At 40.8% G+C, this 17192-nt stretch overlaps 1 protein-coding gene and 2 gene segments (V, D, J or C); all 3 read left to right on the top strand.

Annotated features, from left to right (window-relative positions):
- The first annotated feature begins 328 nt into the window (after window positions 1-328).
- LOC144535673 (Ig kappa chain V region Mem5-like) overlaps window positions 329-17192 on the top strand; it is a 46200-nt gene continuing 29336 nt past the window's right edge. The window contains 2 exon segments of the V gene segment in view: window positions 329-414; window positions 521-820. Coding sequence covers window positions 366-414; window positions 521-820 — 349 coding nt within the window.
- The window catches only part of LOC144535672 (Ig kappa chain V-III region MOPC 63-like), a 36269-nt gene continuing 21096 nt past the window's right edge, over window positions 2020-17192 (top strand). The window contains 3 exon segments of the V gene segment in view: window positions 2020-2128; window positions 2220-2476; window positions 3123-3186. Of these exon segments, the coding sequence occupies window positions 2077-2128; window positions 2220-2476; window positions 3123-3186 (373 nt within the window).
- slc1a8b (solute carrier family 1 member 8b) lies at window positions 4437-15949 on the top strand. Its single transcript, XM_078277221.1, has 13 exons — window positions 4437-4441; window positions 4589-4626; window positions 5924-6066; window positions 7206-7285; window positions 7873-8088; window positions 10338-10380; window positions 10490-10703; window positions 11846-11945; window positions 12642-12875; window positions 13035-13229; window positions 13334-13468; window positions 13568-13704; window positions 14604-15949. Exons 1-13 carry the CDS (start codon window positions 4437-4439, stop codon window positions 14744-14746), a joined length of 1683 nt encoding a protein of 560 aa, XP_078133347.1. The 3' UTR covers window positions 14747-15949.

Genomic DNA, 17192 nt, shown 5'->3' with positions numbered 1-17192 from the left:
AACAGATTGAAGTCTTGATCATGAAAAGAGTTGAAGGCCGAAAACAAAATCAATCTCGTCCATATGAAATTGTTGAACCTATACAGCCAGCAGAGGGCAGTCTGTATCTATTTATGAGCACAAAGGCCTTTGCAGAGAGAAGAGGAACAGAAAGTCCAAAGATTCTACATGTTCTTAATCAGTCCACAGGGAGATGTAGCCTCTACTGACTCCACCTCATCTCTCCCTTTCTGTTTCACAAGGACAGGTGTACCCAAATGTGTTTTGCATGATTTTAATGCATCACTGCTCCTCACAGTTTTAAGTTCTTATGTCACAGAGAGTCTGCACTGTTTCCATGCACTCACACTGAAAACTGCATCAGGATGATGTTGCTAATAACTCTGTCTGTCATGTTGGGTTTTCTGAGTCAGGGTGAGAGATTTTGGAAAATGAATCTCATATTGTGGTTTGATTAATGTCTAATGTATTATAATCTAACTTGCTGATTTTCAAGGTCACATTTCTTTTATCATTTCAGAGTCGTCTGCCAACAATTTTCTGACTCAGGATGACAAATTCAAGTCTGTTAGTCTTGAAGGGACTGTGACCATCAGCGCCTCAGGGAGTTCAGATATTGGTGCTGATCTCAGTTGGTACCTTCAGAAACCTGGACAGGCTCCTAAACTTCTTATATACTCTTCATCAACTCTCTTCACTGGAACTCCGCCTCGATTCAGTGGCAGTAGATCTGATTCTCACTACACTTTAACCATCAGTGGTTTTAAGGCTGAAGATGCTGGAGATTACTACTGTCTGGGCTACCATGGTAGTGGAGTGTTCACACAGTGATTTAGAGCCGTACAAAAACCTCCTTCAGTTTGACTGAAGTGAAAGCGGCCTGCTGCAGGTGCAGAGGGTTGGTGAAGAGACTGTGATGAGGAGAACTGGTCCAGTGAACACAACACAAGAGTCATCAAGCAGAACCACAATGAATCTAAATACAACTGACACAAACTCACAGACGCTCTTACACATATAGTTTTTATATTCTATTCTTATCAGTTAATTCAACTCTTTAAGAGAAAATTGGGAAAGTTTGGGGAAAGTTGGGGAAGTATTATTATTATTATTATTATTATTATTATTATTATTATTATTTTATGATTATCATTAATAAACCTTTAAAAAAATACAAATGATTTCAAACTCAAAATGTAGTGTTTTCTATTCAAACATCACAAAGTAATAAAAATCTCCTCTACTGTCAGGTACCGTATAATATCAGGTTTGATACTATGATCTATAATAATATATTTATTTATAATAATAAATAAATATATTATGAAATAAACACAAAAACACTGACTTATTATAATCCACAGTTTTGTTTATTTAATGTTTTAATGTTCATGCCACATTTTTTATTGAATGAATAGTTTCTCTTAGACCCAGAGCAGTTGGGGGTTCGGTGCCTTCTAAAAGGCACCAAGGCAGCACCCAGGAGGTGAACTGGCACCTCTCCAGCTACCAGTCCACACTCCGTACTTGGTTCATACGGGGGACTTAAACCAGCTACCCTCTGGTTCCCAAGACAAGTCCCTACAGACTGAGCTACTGCCACCCCCAAATGCTTCTGCCCGGAAGAAACTCGTATTACCAGAAGTGAAATTGATACATAGTTAAATGAATATGATTCTTTTAAATAAAAATAATTAACAAAAGTTTTTCAAGCAGAAGTGAAATATATTATTTATCTTCAGTAAACCCTGTAAGTAATTTAAAGGCAGACAAACAGACATCTCATACCAACCACAGTGGACACAAACTCATCCTTAAATCCTCAACTGCACTTCTAATATCAATATATTCTTCTATTCCATTAAGATCAGAGATATTGTTAATCCGAGCAGTATTCCTCCTGATGTTGTGTCCCACGTTGCCTTCAGTCTGTTGAGAGCAGAGAAATCATTTCCATAGAGAGGAGGCTTTGCATGGTCAGCTGATCATCCAGTGAACTGAGAAGCTTTATAGTCCTGTGAGTTCAACACTGCAGGACTCAGATCTGTCAGTCAACACAGCAGAAACACAACCACCATGACTCTCATCACCATCCTCATCTGGACGCTGGCCTGCTGCTGTTTTACAGGTTCATTCACTCAGCAACATTTCAAACATCATGTGCTGCCTTTTTCTCATTTATTTCTGCTGATAAATGAATGATTGGTTTTTGTCTGCAGGATGCAGCGGTCAGGTGACTGTGACTCAGCCTCCAGTAGTGACATCTACTCCAGGATCCACTGTCACTCTCAGCTGTAAAACCAACCAAGCTGTTGCAGGGTGTCATGATGGTCAATGTATGTTCTGGTATCAACAGAAATCTGGACAGACTCCAAAGCTCCTAATAACATATGCGAGCACCCTTGAATCAGGAACACCAGCTCGGTTTAGTGGCAGTGGAAGCAGCTCTGACTTCACTTTGACCATCAGTGGAGTTCTGACTGAAGATGCAGCAGTTTATTACTGTCAGAGTATTCATGTCATAAACAGCGCTGACGTATTCACACAGTGATTTAGAGCCGTACAAAAACCTCCTTCAGTTTGACTGAAGTGAAAGCGGCCTGCTGCAGGTGGAGAGAAGCTTTATAGTCCTGTGAGTTCAACACTGCAGGACTCAGATCTGTCAGTCAACACAGCAGAAACACAACCACCATGACTCTCATCACCATCCTCATCTGGACGCTGGCCTGCTGCTGTTTTACAGGTCAGGATTATTTTGAAATTATTTCAAATACCAGTCACATACATAATGTAATTGCTGGATAAAACCATTCTACATCTTAATATGACTTAATGTACAGTTTTTGTGTGTCTTTTTTTAAGGATCTGGTAGTCAAGTGACAGTGACTCAACCTGCAGTCGCATCATCTTCTCTTGGATCCGCAGTCACTCTGACTTGTAAAACCGACCCAAAAGTTTATGTTTGGTCAGATGGAGATAGTAGAGTATACTGGTACCAGCAGAAATCTGGAGAAGCTCCAAAGTTGGTCATCAGCTTGGGTAAAAATCCCACAAGTGAGTTTTCTTCTAGATTCTCTGGCCGAGGAGACGGATTGAACGCTGCAATGACCATCAGTGGAGTTAAGGCTGAAGATGCAGCAGTTTATTACTGTCAGAGTTACCATGAGATAAACAGTGCTCCGTCGTTCACACAGTGATTTGTCGTCGTACAAAAACCTCCCTCAGTCAGACTGCAGAGACTCTGAGCTGTTACAGCAGGAACCGACTGCAGCTGCTGAAGAGGAAGAGACTCTGACACAGACCACTGAACACAGAGCTCAAAATACATATTCACACTAATATATTAATTATATTTTTTTCAGGTTGTTCTTATTTTATTTATATTAAATATATATATATAAAAAAGAATCTATCAGCACTACATCACGTTGTGTTCACATTTACTGTTGTCCAATCACATATTTAGAAAAACTCGATTGTTCTTGTTTTTTGTTTTTATCATGATTAGAAAAACTCGATTGTTCTTGTTTTTTTGTTTTTATCATGATTAAACATGTATTCTTTTCTTTTTTATATCACTATATAGTTCTAAGTTCAGGACAACTTTAAAACGTAATAATATTTAATTGATCAATTCAAAGCTTTTCATTTCCCACAGAGAGGAGTATCAGTTGGAGATATGAAACCATTACATTTCTTACTACTCTTCATCAAATAAAAGACCAAAGGCTTCATCATGTCATTCATCAGTGAAAGCTTTATTAGCATCAATCATCAACATGACAGTTATTAAGCACACACACACATCCAGCTGCTGAGCTACACACATTACCTCTAAGTTGCTGTCCAACACTTTACAGCAGGGCTGTTCTCTGTCACACAAAGCTTTAGTTTCCTCTACAAACATTGAAACTCATATTGATCAGACCAGCAGGTGTGTTCCTCCTGCTCCCCCCACACAAAGCTCCTGTCCTGGGCTTCAGCCAGCCCCTCTAGCCCTTACACTGGCTCCTGTGGAGGGACTGGGTCTGGCTGTGGCCATGATGGAGGACCTTGCAGGAGTACAGCTCTCCTAACATCCAGCGCTCCTGGCTCAGGCTCAGGGTGCTGCTGCTGCTGTAGCGTCCACTCTTCTCCTCCTCGGAGCTGCTCATGACCCCCTCTGTCACCTCTGTACCGTCCAGCTCCCAGCTCACCACGGCTCCCTGAGGAGAGTAGCCAGTCAGCAGGCAGGCCAGCGTGGCCGAGCCCCCAGAGAGCTGCTCAGAGGAAGGGGGAAGCAGAGAGACTGAGGGCCTGACCATGGGACCAGCTGGAGGGGAGAGCAGAGACACACCAGGAGAACATTAACTACCACTGTTGGACAGATGGCTGAACATGAGACACTTCTGATACATGACAGAGGTTAACACTACTGGGGATTAACTGTGGGCGTGATGCTGTGATCAGACAGAGGAGAGAAGTTGAGACATGGGTGGAAAGGAGGTCTAATGAAACAAAAGTATAAAAGTTAATGTCATTTTGACATCAATTTTTATAGACGGCAGCAGACGTAGGTCAACTAATCAACAAGTCATTTCTGTTACAGGACCATTGGTCACTTGATACCTTATTATCAAAATATCGACTATAGGATGTGGGTGGGGGGGCTCTAAGTTCTGTGGGTCATTTGGGGGATTGATGTGCACAAGAAACGTTTTTAATGTTTTTAACTGCGTGTGTCCTTTTTGTACTATTCGTTGAGCTTGCTGCGTCAAGGCAAGGATTAAATGTTATTGGATTGGTACAGGTGACGTAGGCAGACACTGTTGGACAGGAGACAGTCAACTTTGGCTCTGTTCCCAGGTCAGCATGGATGCTTTGACTGCAGAAGACGTAGGTCGACTAATTAACAAGTCATGCAAACAACATTCTAGTATAGACATAGACACAGCTTGGGCAGCTAATAACAATGGCATGTAATGCTTCCTGTTAACAGCTAACTGATACCCCACCCATTAGTTTCCTATTGTCTAGAGCCATACTTGTGATTCTACCGCCAGTGATCATTTGCCTAGCACATTCTCCTCATCAGTCTGCAGTTTAAGTTCCTTTGAGGCTGCTTCTAATGTCCAACAAGGCTTTATTTGCCAATTAAAATGCCAAGTCCTGACTCAGTGCACGCCCTGATCCCTGAACAGACGACAAAGCCAATGTCATGGTAAGATCAGAGGACAGCAAGGGTCAGGATGTTTTGAACACTGAGGACTGATGCTGGTGTCTCACCTTTGACCTCTGCCTTCTGGTAATCCTGTCTGTACATGCAACTCCATCCCCTAACCATTATTGCGTCCTAGAAAGCAACAATCAGTGTTCACACAATCAAAGGTTTTATGTAGTTTAGACCTTATATTTATATCTTATTTATAATACCTTTCATAATAGTTTATCTTGTGATTAAGTGTCATCTAATTAGTTAATCAACCCAAAACATGACTGATTGGAGGATGTTAGCAATAGTATGTGTTACAAGTCACAGAGGTCAAAGAGCAAGCAGCTGTTTCATGAATGGGAAAACTCAAGGGGTGGGTAGTAATAACTCATAATGAACTATGAATGGAGGAGCTAATCAGTGCTGAGCCTCTTTAATAAGCCTGAGTGGCTGTGTGGAAGTCTCTGTTAGCATGGGCTAGGGATAATCCTTTTAGGCAATGCTTTACCAGGAGTCGGTTAGTCAACACTTCGTCTCTCAGTCTGGATGAGCTCCTCAGTGTGAGAGACAGGACCCACATTTGATCACATCCACTAGCTGTCCTCCGCCTCGGATCCTGTGGGATACATACTGATAGACCTCACTCACTCAGATTCGGATATCTGTAGTCACTCAGGGGGGGAGGGGGGTTCTGCTGGCATACGGACCGAGCTTGAATAACGATGCATTGGTTGAAGAATATAGTGTCGTTGAAAACCAGGGCGTACATTAACGACTACTGCAAGAGGAACGGCCTGCTGACACTCTCCGTCTTCGCTGTAGTGACGGGCTGTGTGCTTGGATTTGTCCTCAGGTCCCTCAACCTGACCACACAGGTATGGATGGATAGAAAATGAACGGGAGGCAATGTAACTGACTTTGGATCTTACAGATTTCTATTATCCAGTATTACCTTAAGAGAATGTGGTGGTACTTTTAACAGAGTGCTCAAATCAACTCAATATTCAGGATGGAAAGTAACAGCCAGTCTGTCCTGCTCACTTCTGCCATGCACTGACACTGTGGTTAAAGCCACTTATGTAATAGTGAGAGTGGAAGCAGAGAAATGCAGAAAATCAGGTATAACAGGGAAGCAAATGTGTCAGAAGAAGTGTAGAAATAGTTAAAGCATGCTTTAATCAATATTTTTATATTAACACTGGATCATCTGAGCACTTGTATGTGGAGGGTGTAGCATTGTTTTCTGCTATTCTCATCAAAAAGCTCTAAAAACCAACTGTACACTACCTGCTCAGCACCAAATCCATCAGACATCACCATCACCAAATCGGACAGACACAGTTAACTAGCCGGTGAAAGTAGTGATATTCATCCGATGGCCAGCAACACAATGCCAAACAAATGAATGTTGCTCCGTAACTGCTGGATATGTAAATAAATAGGCAACTATTTGCTAGCCAGATCATCATTTGAACTCAGTAGTTGATGAGTGTTTTGCTTTCATTTCATGAGCAACTTTTTCTCTAGTATTCATCCAATCATTTAGCAATGTTTAAATGTCTGTTTCAAGGGTTCTCCTGACATTGTGTTACTGTGATGTAAAATGCTCTAAATGGACCAGGTAGCTTATGTGTTTTGGCAGAGGCTGAATCAATGATTAGTGTCCAGTGTGCTCAGCAATGTAACCCTGTGAGCTGGCAGCAGCCCATAAAACATACAGCATCGAAATCTGCTGAGCATCTGTAAAACACAAATAGCAAATTGCAACAAAGGGACACATGCGCACCTGCTGGGACTTTGCAAAGCAGTTGCTTTACTTGCCGGTTGGGAATGTGGACAACAACGTCTTTAATATGTTGAATTAACATATGAGTTACACCCAAATGAGGCACATAAAAAGTGATTTAACAAAACCATTTAAAAGAGCATTTTGTTAGATTTCAATGTTAGCTAAAGTAATTTGGTCCTTACTGTCCAAAATAAGGTTTGCTTAATGTGTTGCTCTCTCACACAGGCTAAGATCTACTTCTCCTTCCCTGGAGAACTGCTGATGAGGATGTTAAAGATGTTGATTCTGCCGCTCATCACCTCCAGGTAAGAAAAGTCCTCACTCAGGTGAAGTGCAACTGCAAACAGCTCTTACCCTGATCAGAGAAGAATTATGAAATGAATAAGTCCTCTGATATACCTAATAAACATCCTCATGTTATTACAACTAGATTATCATCAGCATCAACCACAGAAAACTCTTCATACATAATATTTGTTATTATTTATACATGTCATTTCACCTGGAATTCCTTTTATATACACAGATTGTTTCATTAAGCAATATACTGTGTGTAATAAGAAATGCATCTGAAGCTCCATTCTCAAAGAAGTAATATGTTTATGAGTGCAAAGGTTACAGGGGGAAACTAATTATAAGAAATATGTTTTGGGGGGGAGAATATTTCTTTAGATATGAGAGGCCTGGGTAATCCTGGTTGTTCACTTGGCAACGGGTAATGCTGCATTCAGACATCGTTGATTTTTAATCTGGTCTGGGAAGATTTGTTTTCAAAATGCTCTCAAATTCTTTAATGAAGTGTACAACTCTTTCATTCATTGTTTTGAAATGAGTTGAAAACTAAGCATTTCACAGTTTAAACCAGAGTTACTCCTCCTGTTTTCCCATCCAGTCTCATGTCCGGCCTGTCAGCCATGGACACGAGGGCAAGCGGACGGCTGGGAGTCCTGACCATCACCTACTACCTGTGGACCACCTTCATCGCTGTCATCGTCGGCATCTTGCTGGTGATCATCATTCACCCGGGGACGGGCTCAGAGAAAGAAGGCCACCATGCAAGTTCAGGGCCTGTTATGACCTCCGCTGACGCTCTGCTGGACCTCATCAGGTAAACGCTGACACAAATGCTCACTCTTTGACAAAGTAAACATAATGATGGTGTCCCTACCAGCTGTACATGCTGCTCTGTATCAAACCTCTTACATGATTCAATATAATTCTTCCTTTCCTTCCATGGCGAACAAGAGTTTACAACCATGTGAGGCTGCACTTAGACACAGCAATGCTTTGAACTAAGTGCTAATGTCAGCATGCTAACAATGCTATCAATGACAATGTTAATTATCAAAGTCATTGTGATTCATCATGTGGGGTCCGTGAATGTCTACACAAACGTTGGTGCCAATCCATCTCGTAGATGTTGCCATATATCACTTGACAAGAGAAAACTTTAACCTGCTGGTGGTGCTAAAGGAAAGGTCAGGGGATCACTGAAGTCATTAGGATTTATCCCCTGGGCACCATGAATATGAGTATTAAATTCCATGGCCATCTATTAAATAGTTGTTGAGATATTTCAGTCTGGCCCAAGTGGTGGACCTTCAGACCTATAGAGCTCTGCTACTAGCACGGCTAAAAACAGCATAATAGCATAATAAAGACTGTCTCTTCTAAGATGTTCATGCTCTATATCATTTCATTAGAGCAGCTTGTAGGACTGTACAGCATTCTGTCAAAGTAAACAAACAGATTTTCATCCTTTTTTGCATGTAAAAAAGCAGATTAAGCATATTTCCCCATTAGAAAAAAATACAAAGACATAATGACATGCTTGGGGTACCTGCTATTTTTGGAAAAGCTCTGATGACTGGAAAAAGTATTTCCCTCCTTCACTTCCTTCATAAAATGACAGGCATGGGTTTATCAGGAGAGTCCAAATTATCCCTCTCCATCGTCTTATACCCCTTTCCCACTGGCCAAATACCCACTTAGACCCAGTAATAGCTGGCTTTTGTCTGCAGTGGGAAAGGATACAATCGCCCTCACTCCCGGGACAATTGACTCTCCAGCTCCGGTTGGCAGTGGTGGAAAAAAGACACCCGGATAGATATGTTCATTTTCGCCCAAGAAGTGCTCAAACACCAAATTACTCGGCACCGAGTTTTAAAGAGAGTCTAAATAAGTAACAGATATAGAAAAAGAAGTAACCACTGTAACATTTTCACTGGCCTCCATGCTGCTTTATAGTTTTTTTTTCTTACCCTACTGTATGTTGTAAGAGCAGCTTATCTCTTTTGGAGAATAGCAGAGCCAGTACGTAGTGTGTGAGAGAATGACAGTGAACGAGCGTTCAGTCTGAGCAGAGGAGAGGGAAAAGTTTACACTTTATGGCGCGTTTGTAACAACGGACGTGACACAACAGGAAAAAATACTTTCTGGCATTGGGAAAGGAGTCTAAATGTTATTTGTGGCAGGTTAAACATAAAAAACAACACATAAACACACTCATTTTGATGGATGAAGAGTATTAGTGTTGTTTTTCATGATGAGGATTTGCTGTAATACCCTTAAACCACCTGCGGGAAAACCAGTACAGACCAAATAAATCCAGTACAAATCCAGTTCTGACCTTGTGATCGTCCTGTGTTTTTTCTCGGGAACAGGAAACTCCCTAAACGCACGATCTTGAGGAATCAGTTTGATTCTGGGAGCTGACATAATAGCTCTCACAAATAAATAATGGAAAGTCAGAAATTATAAAATTCTCAGCGAATAAAGCTTCCTGAAAATTAGTTTTTTTTTTAAAAACACTTAGTGAACTCCAAATATTATGAAACAAATAAAATGGCAGAACATCTTAATCAATTTTTTTTACATATGAGAAAAACAATCAGAATCTATTAGTCTTTTTGTCAGCAGGCCATTTCAGCAATTCATTTAAAAAAAGGAGAAGGAAAAAATGTGCTTCTACGGCAGTATGTTACTTTTACGCAGCAGGTTGGCTAAGAATAAACTTATTTGTGATCTGTTAAGCCTGCACTTTCTCAGAAGGTCCTTGTGCAATTTTACACTCCGTGCGATAAAGACGTCAGTCTGGTGTGTGCACTCAGGCTTACTGGAGGATTATTATTAGTGAGCTGTAGCTGGTTTGTATCCATTGCTGTAAGCCAAAGGTCAGGTGGAGGGCTGGGTATCATTCAAAACATTTTGCTACTGGTACCGATATCGTGAATTTGATACCGGTTCCTGAATAATAGTTTTTGGACACCAATTTTATAAAATCCATTTTAACAAAAAGAAATTACTACAACGTCCAGACATTATCTGATATATTTGTCTGTATATTGTCTTTTATAGGAACATGATCCCGTCAAATCTAATTGAAGCAACTTTTCAGCAGGTGAGTGGACAAAAGGAGGAAACTTGCAATGGAGTGTAAAATACTGTCCATTAATTTCATTTAACGTATTAACAAATCTATGGGGTTGTTCTCTTTCATCCAACTTCAGTACCGAACGGACCTGCTCCCGATTGTACAGAACTCTGATGTAAAAGACTCTCAGGCCAACTATGTGTATATCATGCCCGACTACCACAACCCTCAACTGGGCCACCCAGTCTTTCTGGAGATCACCCCTGCTCCCGACATCAAGTATAAAATCGTCCCCAGCACCAGCAAAGGCATGAATGTACTGGGGATTGTCATCTTCTCCGCCACAATGGGTAAGACAAAAGCACAGCTCAGAACATCACAGAAAACCATAACCATTATTTATTGAAGTACCGGTATAATCCTTACTGTTTTCTTATAGGTCAGTGTTTAAAAGTTGTTGATTGTTAACGCATGCTTAATATATCCCTATTATTACATTAAGTACAATATAAGAATTAACTTTTGGGTTGCCAGGTTATGAAAAATCAGCCTGGTGTTTATCCAACATGACACTTGTCTTTTTAAGCTCTTTAGTGTATCAGAAAGATGAACTGACTTCAATAGAACTTTTTTGTAGGTAACAAGATATAGTAATACGTTTTAAAAGTAAGTGTACTGATTTTGCAGATCAAATCAAATGGCCCCTGCAACTGATATCATATATGATGTAGTTAGATTGTTTCTGAGGCATCAAAGTGTAAGCAGCATGTTACTGTTGCAGCTGGTTGTGATGGAGTTTATACAGTTAGGTAGTTTTGCTGATGGTTCCCAACATAGGGGTTGGGTTCTCTCCAGAGGGTCACAAAATAAATCTAAGGGGTCATAAGAGGGTTAATGGGGTAGGAAAGAAGAAAAAACTAAATTCTGCTACACAAAGTGTTTGTAATTTTTGGTTTTCTTTTGAAATATTGGATCACTTTACTTCTTTGGGCCTTAAGCCATTGTTGGAACTTCTGAGAGGGGAAATGGTGGCACTGGTAACAACTCATAGACATTTGAAACCTGACAAGGGTGTTCCAACTAGACACTGCTTTTTTGTAAGGGGTAACAAGCCCAAACGGTTGAGAATCAGTTAATCTTCTATTTAACAATGCACTCTGCTGTTTATCTTATGTAAAACATGAATCTGGAAAGTAAATAGTGACAACAGCTCTCAGCTCTACTTAAATGTAGTGGAGAATGGGGATAACGATTGTACAGTGCTGGAGTAAATGTAGCCTACTTACTTTCCACCACTGTTAATGACTTACTAACTAGCTAACCAGCCATGGTAACCAGCTGATGGGACTCAAATATCTGATCTATTAAGCATTAGTAAATGATTATGCATACATGATTGCTTAAGTAATTATAAACACTTTATCAGGAGTGACTTGTAAGACAATGGTACCGTATTTACAAACTCACATGTGAATGTACTGTCTGTTCTCAGGTCTGCTGCTGGGAAAGATGGGAGAACGCGGGGCACCATTAGTGAACGTGTGCCAGTGCATCAACGAGTGCGTCATGAAGATTATTAACGCTGCCATGTGGTAAGATTTTTACACAAACACTTTTCAAAAATAGATGACTGCGTCAGATTATATCTAAAAAAATAACTCTCATACAGCAACTCAGGGAGAGTCAAGTGTCCTTACTGCTTCTCACGGGAGCTGATGAGTCGACTCATGGATTACACTTGAGTGAATGGAGCAAAGAGACATAAATAAGAGTAGTGCTAAATAATCTTAAATATAAATACAATTGGTGGGGATAGCTTCATGCACTGTACGGCCAAACGTATGTGGACACCTGAACATTACACCCACGTATGATTTTTGAACATCTCCTTCCAAAGGCATTAATCTGCTGCTTCAACGGCCTTCATGTTTGTAGAGCCTGAGTACAGGGATTTTCTCCTCTTCAGTCCCAAGATCATTTGTAAGGGCGGTCACTAATGCTGAAGGATAAGGCTTGTCCTTGATTTAAAGCACTTTGGATACCTGCTGGTTGCTGTAAAGCGTTATATAAATAAATGTTAATTGATTGATTGAAGGACAGATAAGGCACACAGTCGGCAATCCAATTAATCCCAAAGGTGTTGGATGGGGTTATGGTAAGGCTAGTCAAGTTCTCCCACACCAAATTTGGAAAACATTATTACTGTTGAAATGCAGGGTGTCGTAATTTTGAGGTTGCGTTGAAAATATTTGTGTGAAATTAAGAATTATCTTCTCGCCTTCATGCAGGTACTTCCCCTTTGGCATTGTGTTCTTGGTGGCAGGGAAGATCCTGGATATGCACGACCCGGCCCACCTGGGAGAGAAGCTGGGCATGTACTTCATCACGGTCCTGTGTGGTTTGTTTGTGCACGGCCTCATCCTGCTGCCTCTCTTCTACTTCTTCTTCACTCGCAAAAACCCCTTCACCTACATCAGAGGGCTGCTGCAGGCTCTTGTCATTGCACTGGCCACATCATCCAGGTAACAGACCGTTTATTTTGTGATTTTTGGTAGATGTAGCCCAGCGTCTTGGTTCTCTCGTTTTAAATCTTAACAATATGTACTGTAAGGACATCCTACCAGTTCTAGTTGCTCATGTACCCTGACTTGACCATGTCCTCTTGTTCTCTCACTCTGCAGCTCAGCCACATTGCCCATCACCATGAAGTGTCTCTTGGAGAACTGTGGAGTGGACCGGCAGATCGCTCGCTTTGTGCTGCCAGTGGGAGCTACCATCAACATGGATGGGACTGCCCTGTACGAGGCAGTGGCGGCCATCTTTATCGCTCAGGTCAATGAGTATGACTTGGACTTTGGCCAGCTGGTCACTATTAGGTGAGACAAACACTGAGCTCGTTATCCTCCCATGGTAAGTTATTTGTGTTGAGAACCAATTTATTAATTTTACATCTCTAACATCCCGGCTCTTGTCTCATCAGTATAACGGCGACAGCAGCCAGCATCGGGGCAGCTGGGATTCCTCAGGCGGGTCTGGTTACCATGGTGATTGTCCTGACCTCTGTGGGGTTGCCGCCTGCTGACATCTCGCTGATTGTGGCCATAGATTGGGTTCTGTAAGTCCCACAAAAATTATTCTTCTATATACAGCATAAGTGGTTCTTAAAGGGGCTGTTGGGGCAACGTGTGAATTATTTATCTCCTCTCACTCTCAGTGACCGGTTCCGGACGATGATCAACGTTCTTGGTGATGCCTTAGCTGCTGGGATTATGGCTCATTTATGTCGGAAGGACTTTGAGAAAGCAGCCACTAATGGTGCAACTCCTACCCCTTCTAATGCAGAAAACGGAGGTGGCCCCAATCGGGTAAGGAGGACTATTTATTTTTGTTCAGGTTACAGTGCACATGCACGTGTGATGATTTAAAACCCCTGGAAACATGATTTAAAATCTTAGATATTTCTCTATAACATTAAATATTAAGCAACTATCAAAGATACATTTTGGGTAAACAAGACTTGGGAGTCTACAGCCATGCTAGCAGCTCTGTGAGGATGTACCACAGTGAATCCTAAGGTCAACATGTTCATGCTCACAATGATAAAGCTAACATGCTGATGCTTAACAGGTATAATAATGTCTACCATGTTGACGTTATTATGGAACCCACTGCAGTTCTAGGCCAGACCCGCACTTCAATAGCATTTGTGCGTTACGGTTGGCCAGGCGTCTATGCTTGCGCGAGGTAATTGAACCCGATTTGTTCAGGTCCTACCCCCTGACCAACTGGCTATCCTAACCTTAACTACTCAAGGTCAATGCCTGACTTCAACCAATCGGGCTGCTTTGTAGGGTGGGTCTTGCCTAGAACTGCAGTGGGCTCCATAATAATGCACCATGTTCACCATAGTTTAGTGCCAAAGTACAGCTGAGGATAATGGGAATGTCATAAAGCAAAAAAGTGCTGACAACACAACAACTTTGAACACATTATTTAGCTAAATATCCAATTGGTGCATGGAAATATGTGATAAAATGTTTTTCTTTAAACCAGTGAGAAAAGCAACCTGTGTGAAAACAGTATTTACATTCACATGTTAAAATTGTGAATAGGATGTAAGAAAAGGCTAATGCTAATTATAGGGGATATCTTTCGTACCTTATCATTTGAGTTCACAGCCATTTTATAAACTCATGTAATTCTACTACCTTTAGATAACTGTAATGTTGGTGACTTCTTCCTACAGAGAGACACAGTAATCTCCTTTGGTAATCAGAGTGTGGCGATGTCCGATGCTCCTCTGATCACACACCGCTGCGATTATGTATATGAGGTGGATGGAGACAACGTGCTGGAGAAACCTGTGGCCTGCTACAACCTCTGCCAAGTATGAGACACTTCTACAGGACAGACAGCAAGGGATACTGCCTTCTACAGCACAGAGATTCACCTTTTGGGATCAAAGGGACCATCATCTGAGGCCAGATAAAATTGTGTTTTTGGTTTTGGTTCTAAATGACACCAAAGTTTGAGTATATTGTGGCGTCATTGTTTAGCGGCTTAAATGGATTTCACCTGTGCCATGCCGAAAACAAAGACCTTCATTTCTTGATATACAGTATGTCTCCATTCAATTTTTGACTGTGAGGACGTTTCACATGTAACCTAAATCTTAAACAGACTGCACCTGCAGACATGTGTTGCAATGACACGCATTAGATGGAGATTAGCGTGATCTAGCGTCAGCTGTGACACTTAGACATTCACAGTAGACCTGTCCTAATGAAGTTTGATCAAGGTTTTGAGTTGCCTTAACATGATCTCAGTATTGACAATAATTCTGAGAACTTGAAAGACTTGAAAGTAAACAAAAACTGATTGACAAGGACCACATTTATTTTGTTGAAGTGAACCTTTATGTTAGACAAGGCATTTGTGGATGGATATTGATATTAAAGCAACATTAAAGCTGGGGGAGGCATTGGGCAAAATGTCCATAATAATCTTTTAGGCTATTGTAATTCAAGTGGTCAGAGAGAAAACTAGACTTCTGAATCTCCTCCTGGCTGTGTAGTCAGTTTAGTAAATATACCTGTGACGGGAGACTTTGGCCAATCACAAATCATTTCAGAGAGAGAGAGCGTTCCTATTGGCTGTTCTGCCAATGCAAATGCGCGTTTTGTTTACGGCAGCCAAAGACTCAGAGCGGCAGCTAATTCAAGGCTAAACTATTAGATAAGAGACTTTTATTGTGACCGAAATTGTGTAAAAAAAGTAGTCCAGTTTATTGTCCAGGGAACAGACATTTGCTGCAAAAACTGTTTGGGTAGCTGGTCTGCTGGAGTTAGCCCTTAGCCTAGCACGAACACGGCTCATTTGCCATGTTTAGCCAGGGGGGCATCCTTGTTTAGATGGCAGCAGCCTGCTACGAGGGCCAGAGGCCTAAGCCTGCTGCTGCCATCTGTACGAGGACACGCCAGAGCCGGTCTGAGAGGAAACCGCACCTCATGGCTGCAGCTCTTTTAAGTTCATGTTTATATAGCTAACTAGAGCCTCAATTCACAGTATGTCATCTCAGAGGGCTTTACAGTGAAAATGCGACATATATATATATATATATATATATATATATATATATATACATATACATATACATACATATATATATACATATATATATACATATATATATACATACATATATACATATATATATATACATACATATATACATATATATATATACATATATACATACATATATACATACATATATATACACATATATATATACACATATATATATACATATATATATATATATATATAACGCCATCTCTGAATTAAATAAATTATTAGTACTCAAAACCTTAGTTTGAAGTCGGTGCATGCCCGTGTTTGCCTGATGGTAGGGGCTAGACAGAGAGGGAGAACTGCAGGAAGAAGTCCCACTCTACTTGAAATTTAATTCTACCTCCTGCAGCTTTAATAAATACATACATTATGCTAGTAAGACAATCATTTGCGTTTTTATACCTGTGCTTTGAATTGTGTTGATTTTTTGTAATAAAAACCTGCTGTACTACAAGTCCTGTTAATGAGTAGTTTTATTTTAGACTTCATTCTACAAAAATGTTTTTAAAAACTTTTTTAGGGCCAGTTATGCATTCTGTGTACGCCATGCAGTACTTACAGGCTACTATAAACTAGATAATAAATAGAACCATTTCTATTCTCCCTTTTTTCCCCAAACATTTGAAAGAGTTGGTGTGGCCATCTTATGGATAACCTTAATGATGGAAAATGTCTAAACTTGTATTTATATTCTATTAAAGTGAAGGAAGTTCAGCCTCCTTACTAACTTATACCATACTAAGTGGTAAGTAAACGCACGCAGCCACTTAAAGTGCTGCAGAAAATGTACTCAGCGCTGATGGTGGTGTCCGTTACAGTAAATATGTTGGAGAAAATATGCAGACATGTCTCCCTCATCTGGTCTCAGAAGGTAATAACTGGGCCTTTATCGTGTGATCAGCTGAAGGCCAGTTGACATTACATGCTTTACCCCAATTTATTTCTACTTTTACTTGTTGGTATGTTGAGTAAAATAGGAAATATAGTCATCCGACAACGATGCTGACATAAGTAACACGCTCCAGAGGTGGTGATGGCGCAGTGGTTATGACACATGCCTTTGGTTCGAGAGCTCCAGGTTCGATGCCCACTGCGATATCAACCAATGTGTCCCTGAGCAAGACACTTAACCCCTAATTGTTCCAGAGGTGTGTGACCTCTGATATATAGCAATTGTAAGTCACTTTAGATAAAGGCGTCAGCTA

Source organism: Sander vitreus, chromosome 20, assembly GCF_031162955.1.
Source record: "Sander vitreus isolate 19-12246 chromosome 20, sanVit1, whole genome shotgun sequence".
In the NCBI taxonomy this organism is placed as follows: Eukaryota; Metazoa; Chordata; class Actinopteri; order Perciformes; family Percidae; genus Sander; species Sander vitreus.
Note: the sequence above shows the minus strand (reverse complement) of the source record. Positions and strands in the feature narration are given on the sequence as shown.

What these genes read in the sequence shown, in the direction of transcription:
- slc1a8b (XM_078277221.1), top strand. An exon ending in GCTCTGCTGGACCTCATCAG is followed by an intron (nt 8,089 to 10,337) that starts GTAAACGCTGAC and finishes TGTCTTTTATAG; the next exon opens with GAACATGATCCCGTCAAATC. An exon ending in TTGAAGCAACTTTTCAGCAG is followed by an intron (nt 10,381 to 10,489) that starts GTGAGTGGACAA and finishes ATCCAACTTCAG; the next exon opens with TACCGAACGGACCTGCTCCC.